The sequence below is a fragment of the Castor canadensis genome, chromosome 16, assembly GCF_047511655.1.
Source record: "Castor canadensis chromosome 16, mCasCan1.hap1v2, whole genome shotgun sequence".
NCBI lineage: Eukaryota > Metazoa > Chordata > Mammalia > Rodentia > Castoridae > Castor > Castor canadensis.
The window spans coordinates 16,231,868-16,240,000 of NC_133401.1; the positions used below are offsets into that span (position 1 = coordinate 16,231,868).

The following is an 8,133-nucleotide window of genomic DNA, read 5'->3' on the forward strand; positions in this document are numbered from 1 at the left end:
AGTGGTGGGTTATAGAGTGGTGTCAGCTTCTGTGGCTGCTGTGGTATAGAGTGGTGTCAGCTTCTGTGGCTGGGGCTTTCTTTGTGCTTGGCAGTGCTGCATTGCAAAGGGAGGCCTCTGGCTCCACTTTTGGTAACTCTTACTTGCTGTGAACACAAGCTTAGACCTGGCTTCCAGGCGTGGCTCTGCTGCACTTCTGCTGCACTCCTGCTGCACTCCTGCTGCACCCATCTGGCTTTAGAGTTATGTTCCAGAATTTTGAAAATACACAAATGACACTTGCCTTCATCCTCTCTGCACAGTCATTTGCCCATCGTGACACTGTCCACTTGTACCTTTCCCAGCCTTACTGACTTCTGGTCAGCTCCATTACTCTTCTGGTCTTGAAGCCAGGTTCACCCCCACTTCTTTCCCGCCCCACTCACCTGTGCCCTAGTGGGTCCAAGTCCTGTGGAGGTCACCTGCCTGAACCCCAGAAACAGAGCCTCTGAGCCTTCTAAGTTAGTTTGGTCACCAGATGCTGGCCTCTGAGGGCAGCAGGCTCCAGGGGACGGGGGTGGAGGGGGTGGGTGGGGAGGGGAGCAGAGCAGTGTTTTTTCTTAACGGAGTTTTTGAATGTTCATACCTGTGTATGGCTCAGTGCTCAAAAGACAGAAAGAAAAGTACGTTTCTCTCTCTGTCCCCTTTAGCTCTTCCTGCTCAACTTCCTAAAAGCAGCTACTTAGTTTCTCATATGCCCTTCCAGAAACATTTATGGCACAGCGCAGGAAACTACAGCCCAAGCCGGCTGCTGGGTGGGGTTGGTAAATAGTTTGATTTGAGGATGAACTTAAGTTTTCTGCTGTTTGTTCCTCTGTTGCCCACTTCGTGGCTGTGACTGCATTTTGCTTAAAGACTGGGCTTTTCTATTTTTGTCCCCTTCTTCAGAACACCTGTAACACTTTGTTCTGAAAGGAGGATACTCAAAGGAGGCCTCTTAGGGTGGCCAAGGGCTTTTGTGGGGCACCAAGAAGGCCTGGGCCTGGCTGTGGGTATGATCTGGGCCTGTTGCCCCAGCTTTCCCTGTCCTCCCTCAGGCTGCCTGGAAGCTGCCAAAACTGAGGGTTGGGTTGTCACCATCTAAGTTGGAGGAGCTCATTACCTCTGGTGTGCCAATCTGATAGCACCTGTGGGAGACACTTTTGCGTCCCCTTTCTCCATAGGGGACCCTACAGAAGACCATACTCCCTAGAGCCTCCCAGCAACTCCTGTCTCCTGAAGAGTGGGGGCCCGCAGGGTTGCAGTGCCCCCTGCCACACACCTCCCTATTTGCAGCCTTCTAGGGCCTGCTCTTGCGCTGTCACACACACTACCCCAGGGGCTGCTAGCAGCTGCTGTGTTTGCAATCATGTCCTCCCTGTCTCCACTCTGAAGCCCCTGAAGCCTGTCTGGCTATGGCTTGCCTCTGGCTCCTTTCTCCTTGTTCCAAAATAGCAGCACTTGCCACATGTGGGTGCGCTGACAAGGAAGCCTCTGCTCCAGTCCCTAGCAGGGACTTCCTGACTCTCAAGGTCCCCTTGAGGCCACAGGAAAGTAACTCCAGTCAGAAACAGCATAGTTAGGGAACAGATGTGCATGTTTTGGGCTTGTGTGGGCCCCTCTCCCTCCCTACAGGGTTGCTTCCTGGTGGCAATTCCCAGATAACTGTGCCTCTTTCCCCACCGGCTCCAAACTGCAAGGATGGGCTGAGTCACTGCCGCCCCCTGGTGCCCAGCTTGTTCTTGTCTCTCACCTGCACCCCTGCACCTGTGTGCACAAGTGAGACCATCATCTCCCCACCTGTCACCTGATGCCCTGCATCAGCTTTCTCTTTGTCCCTTTGTGAGCACTACAGTGGAGAGAGGCAGCTCTGTTTGCCCCTCCCCAGGAGGCTGGTACCAGCTGCTGGGTGAGCTGCAGGGCCCCCAGCTAGTACTGCAGCAGTTTGTCTCTGTGAGGACTCAGACCTTTCCCTTTCCCTGCCTCTCTGCCCCAGAGGCCCCTGCAGACCCCCTGCCCCTCAGGCCAGTGAAGGCAAAGGAGAAAAGAGCTGGGTTCTATATTCAGAGCAGGACAGGCTTGGGTTTATGGACCAGTCTGCCACCTTCTGGCTCCACGACATAAGTACGTATCTGCTTGCCCTCTCTGGCTTGCTTCCCTTATAAAATGGAGATGGAATCCTGCCATTCTTACAGGAGGGAAGAGCTGGCCAAGTGACATTGTTTGAGGAAAGTGCTAGTGTCCTGCCTCACACACATACACACACAGACTGCCTTCCTCCATTGTGTCTCCACTGACTGAGAGCCAGAACTGTGCCATTAGTGCCAGCTGCTTCCTGGATGTCCTAATGTACTTTATAGCCTGAGACCCTGTGGATGTCCCTTTCAGAAAAGGAAAGAGGGTGCTGTGTTCATTGTCACGGCTCGGCAGGACATGGACCAGAACATGCATCTTAGTTGAAGTCATCACCTTCGCACATCCGCTCACAGCCTGACTTGCTTTTGGACACACACATGCACACCAGCCTTCCCTCCTCTCCGGCAGTCACTTATTCCAGCCCCTGCTCAAGATGGAGTTCAAAAAGTTGGATTTGAGTTGCGTGAACACACCCAGGATGGCCCTCATCCGTTGTCTCCCCACACACACACCTACACACTACATGCCACATGTGTGACCTCCCTGGCTCAGCAGATACTTATGGTTTCTGTCCTGGCACTCAGTGGGGACCGCCATCCAGGGGAAGAAAACATGACAGGAGAGCATGTTGGTACATGAGCCAAGTACTGCCCTGGGGAGGGACCCGTGCTGACTCTAACCCCCACAGGGACCCTGGAGCTGGTCACATGGTGACCACTGCTGGGGCTGGGGAGTGATCACAATCAGCACTTCGCTCACAGGCTGAGGGTGAGTTGGGAGCCAGGATCCCCTCAGGCAGGCTGGCCACAGGTAAACACCTTCACAAGACCCAGGCCTCAGCACAGAGGAGCTAAGCTGTGAAGCCACCGAGGGTCTCGGAGTGCATGGAGGGAGGCCACAAAGTCTCCAGCCTCTCATTGCTTAGGGCTGTCACTTCACTCCTGCACCTCCTGCCATTGGAACTTGGCCCCAGAGTGCCCAAGCCTCCCATGAGCCTCTGCGCTTCGGGTCACTGTCTTATTCCAGCTGCCAGTCAACAGAATGCCAGAGCTAGGTCCCCTCCTGGGACAAGCTATCACGGCCACTCTGTCTGTCTCCTTTGCCCCCGTGGTGTGGATCAGGTCATCCCCACATGGTGCTTACAGGAGCCCAGTCCTGCCATGTCTACTTGATCTTGGCTGGGAAGTAGGGGTCTTGCTGCCATGTTCCCCATCCCAAGATCCACCCCTTTAAGAGTTGTCAGTGACATTGCCTGGAAACCATCACTGACGGCTCCCCTGCCTGGGGCACTGGGTGCCACAGGGTCTTTCCCATATGGACCAGCACGGCTCATCTGGACAGTAGTCGGGCATGGTCTGGTGGACAGGGGGCTGGCCTGCAGTTAGACCCGCCACGTGCTCCCTGTGCCACACTAGGCTTGGCCCCTTCTCTGAGCGGGTGCTGAGGCGACACAGCGCTGCATGTGCAGTGGCTTACAGAGCACCTCCCGCATGGCTGCTGCTCAGCACACCGGGAGCCTCGCTGTGACCCAAACGCCTCCCATGCGTGCTCTTTCCAGCTGCAGCCCAGAGCTGCACTGGCCATCCATCTGAGCAGTGGCCTGGGGTCACGGGCTTCCACCTGAAGATCCCACACTGCCTGCCTGGCTCATTGACTTGTTTCCAGTGTGTGGACAGAGCCCATGGGACTGCCCAGCCCAAGTGGCTGCACAAGGCTTTAGAAGTCGGTGGGCAGAATGACTGAGGAGTGTGGTCTCTACCATCCCCACACCTTCACAGGGCTTACCCTTGGTCACGTGGCCACAATACCACAAAGGAACAAACGTGTAGGGCCATCCTGGAGCCAGCTCAGCTTGTGACCTTGAGCAAGTCATGGAAACTCCTCCCTTGTGCTTCAGTTTCTTCCTGTCTGAAGCAGAGATGAGGCGTCCTCACTCCATGGGAGCATGCAGAAGGTTGGCACGGGGAGCACACAGGGCTCCCGGCATGGACCTGCTCCTGAACCTCAGCCTCCTTAGCAGCCGCAGAACTGGACGATCACATTTTGAGATGCCGCCACTTTTCTCTGTAAACCCATGAATAAAATGAGTACTGATAACTACGTGATGATTAATACCGTCGTTATCAAGCCACCAGCCCTTTCCTGGATCGCCTGCAGTGACATGCTAGGTTGGCATGTGCTGATGATGCTGGAAGAAGACCAAAGTCAGGTGCAGCTGGGCCCTTCCCCTGCCCCTGCCCCTTTACTGTGTCTTCCCCACCAGAAAGTGTCTAAGGAAACGCAAGATGCAGTTGTCATTCTTGTCTCCCAGTTGCTCTGGGGTTGCTTCCTCTCCCTTCCTTCTCTGAGATTTCTGATGCTTCTGTGCCCAGCTCAGTTTCCTCTCCTGTGAGCTGAGGGGCACCTGTGACCTGTGGGTGGGGTGGACACTGCCGGACTAGAAGCCCCCATACCGCAATACTGGGACTTGGGCTGGGAAAGTGAGCTGGCAGGACTCAGAACAGCCAGGTACTCAGCTCAGGCCGGCTCCAGTCCATGCCCACACACTGGCCATTCCTTATCAGGGCCTGTTCCACAGGGGTCCTGTTTGCATTTCGCAGGTGGGAAAACCACGGCGTGAAGGGAATGGCTGGTGGGAGGGTGGGTAGGCTGGGGCTGCAGCTTACTTTTCTCTCTTTTTTCTCCTCTTTTAACAGGATCTCCCCGTGTAACCCAGACTGGCCACCAATTCATAGTCCTCCTGCCTCCACCTCCTCAGTGCCGGGTTTATAGGCAGGAACCACCACACCTAGCTCCTCTTTATTTCCTAGTGCCCCTCGTCCTTCACCACCCACCCATTCTTGGAATGAATATGTTTTGGTTTTGGTGCTGGGGTTGGAACCCAGGGCCTTTGAGCATGCTGTACCACTGAGCTGCACTTCCCATGGTTTTTTGAGACAGAGTCTCCGTGTGTAGACCAGGCTGGCCTCACACCCTCCATCCACCAGCCTCCTGAGTGCTGAGATTACAGCTGAGGCAGCTTGAGTCCCCAGTCTCCAGGGCCGCCTTCCGAGGCAGGGCCTGCACCTGTCCCCACCAGAGCCTGGGACCACCAAGTGCATGGCCTTTGTCAGAATGCTCCTTCCATGTGCAGGAGGGTGACCAGCCCCTAGGAGGGCTGTGGATCACCTGTAGCTGTGTCAGCTCCACCCCAGGAGGAGGTGGGCGGGTGGTTCCCAGCTCAGGTGGGGCTGATGCTGGCCTCTTTCTTCTGCTCACCAGCACAGGGGTGAACTTTGTGGAGCCTGGTGTTGCACTGTGCAGGCCCAATCCAGAGCCAAGTAGAGCCCGTGTGCAGGTGTCTGCCTGCCAGTCCTTTTTGTGCCTCTTTACTGTGCCACTTGGCCTTGGGAACCATGGGGGTGTGTTTAACGATCAGTGGGTTTCAGGAGGGAGAGTCTGACAGACACATGGCCTTGTAGTTGAGATTGGAATTCGAGTCCCCACTCCACTGTGTACTAGGTGGGCCAGGTTCTTCTTCGCTCTCATGGGGTGAAAGAGGGGGTACATTCTCTCAGCAAAAAGTACAGCCTGGTACAGTGCTGTGCTCCTTAGATCCCAGGAGGCTAGAGGATCCGCCCAGGCTACATAGCCAGTGAGACCCTTCCTCCAATAATTTTAAATTTAAAAAAGTCAAATACCTGTGCTGAGAGCAGTGGTGGGGACATGGGGGTCTCCCAAGCATGGAGGAGGCAGCTGTTCATGTGTGCTGTTCGTGTGATGTGCTGGGATGCTGGCTTGGGGTGGGGATGCCCAGGGCACCTTCCCTGGGGCACCAGTGCTCAGCAAGGGGCCTGGGAGGGAGGACCAGCCTCTACCGGTGCTGTTGGACAGGGTGTGGAAGGGACAGAGTCACAGCCTGCTTGTCCTCTGCCCGCAGCCCAGAACGTGACTGTGGATGAGGTGATCAGCGCCTACCGGCAGGCCTGCCAAAAACTCAACTGCAGACAGATCCCCAAGCTCCTCAGGCAGCTGCAGGTACCGTGGGGCCAGGCGGGGCAGGGGCATGGCCTGGCCTAGCCACCCACCCAGGGACTCCTGAGTGCAACTGCAAACCCTCCGTTCACAGACACTTCAACAGTCCATTGTTACAGGAAGTGAGGCATTCCAGTGTCTGTCACATTGGTCAGCCCCAAAACAAATTCTCTTCCCCAAAGGAAAGCCATGTATAGGATTCCTGTCAATCAGATTCTAATTGTATACCTGAATGACAGAAACCATATCTATTCTTTGACTTGTAAAAGTTCAAGTACAAATCTATGTCTCTTCTCTTGCTGAGTCCCTCCCCAGGAGAGACCCCGCGCTGATGGTCCTCTGGTCCTCGGCCTGTGGCATGCATTTGTAGGAAGGGAGGTGATGTGTTCAGAGGGATGCTATCACCAGGGCATGGTCTGTTTACTCACTGTGCCAGCAGCGGCTCCCCACAGCTTGTTCCCTTGGGTGTCTTCCTGCGCCCACCCAGCCTGTGCCTGCCCTCTGATGAGTCCAGGGTGTCCTTGGTGTCCTGGGTGTAGTGTTCATGTCCCAGCCAGCTCTGTGGGAAGTAGCCTATATGTCAACCTCTCGGTGCACCAGACTGGGGACTTCCATGGGATTCCAGAAGGTGGCGCTGTCAGATCCAGGAAACAGAGCTGCCCCTTTGTGGGGCTGAGTGAGGGCGAGGGGCAGACAGCTTTTCTGCCCAGGTGTGTTGGGAAGGCTGGCCTTAGCCTCTCCCCACTGTGGGCTTCATCACAGTACCACCTTTTGGGAGGAGCAGAGCTGGTCATGCCCCACTGTCCCCACTGTGGGGCCAGCCCAGCTTCTTGGGGTGTCTCTGCCCTCACCACTGCCCACCCTGCTTTCCTAGGAGTTCACGGACCTTGAGCAACGCATTGACTGCCTGGACCTGAAAGGTATGTGTCCGCTGGGACACAACCCCAGGGGCCGCGGGCAGGTTGGGGCCTGGGGGTAGGCCAAGGGCAGGGTGTGAGCCTGTGGTCTGGGAGGCAAGGAGTCCCCAGCTCCTCAGGGTGCTTTCTGCACATGTGCAGTCTGGGACACGTGGTCACTGCGTCCTTCTAGGGGAGAAGCTCGACTACAAGGCCTGTGAGGCCCTGGAGGAGGTCTTCAAGAGGCTGCAGTTCAGGGTGGTGGACCTGGAGCAGACCAGCCTGGATGAAGACGTGAGCAGCCCCGGGCTCCCAGACCAGAGGCTTGGGTGGGGAGGGGACGCCCTAGACAAAGGTGTGGCCTGAAGAGCTGGGCAAGAGGATGTGCGGCCACTGGAGCCTCCTGAACAGGCTCCCGTCCTGGACGTCAGTCACAGTGTCCAAGGGCCTAGAGACATTTGGAAGCTGTGTCCTCAGTAAGCTGTGGGTCGGAGGGACCTGGGCGGCCCCAGGGGAGGTGACTTGGAGAGAGTACACCAGCACACCAGTCAGGACTCAGTGAGTGACAGAAAACAGGCTGGCATGAGCAGAAAGGGAAAGAGTGGCTCTGTGTTCCAGAGTGTGGGTTCACTCCCTGTCCAGAATCCCTCATATTTTTAATGGACCTTGTGGCAGGGCCTGGCCTGGCCACCAGGCCTGACACTGAACCCCCATGTCCGTCCCCAGGGTGCCTCAGCCCTCTTCGACATGATCGAGTACTATGAGTCAGCCACTCACCTCAACATCTCCTTCAACAAGCACATCGGCACCCGGGGCTGGCAGGCCGCCGCCCACATGATGCGCAAGGTAGGGCCGCGCCCCCCCCAGCCCCCATACCCCCACACACACCCATACCCCACACACACACACACACACACCACACACACACACACACACCACACACACACCACACACACACCACACACACCACACACACACCACACACACACCACACACACACCACACACACACCTCACACACACACACACCACACACACACCACACACACACACACACACACACACCACAC

The 8,133-nt window shown here is 56.3% G+C and overlaps 1 protein-coding gene across 1 annotated transcript in view; it reads left to right on the forward strand.

Moving 5' to 3' along the window:
- Positions 1-8,133, forward strand: part of Ppp1r37 (protein phosphatase 1 regulatory subunit 37) — a 35,378-nt gene that overhangs the window by 20,884 nt on the left and 6,361 nt on the right. The window contains exons 2-5 of the mRNA XM_020172969.2: positions 6,074-6,171; positions 7,043-7,088; positions 7,258-7,358; positions 7,791-7,910. Coding sequence (XP_020028558.1) covers positions 6,074-6,171; positions 7,043-7,088; positions 7,258-7,358; positions 7,791-7,910 — 365 coding nt within the window. The remainder of the gene's footprint in view (positions 1-6,073; positions 6,172-7,042; positions 7,089-7,257; positions 7,359-7,790; positions 7,911-8,133) is intronic.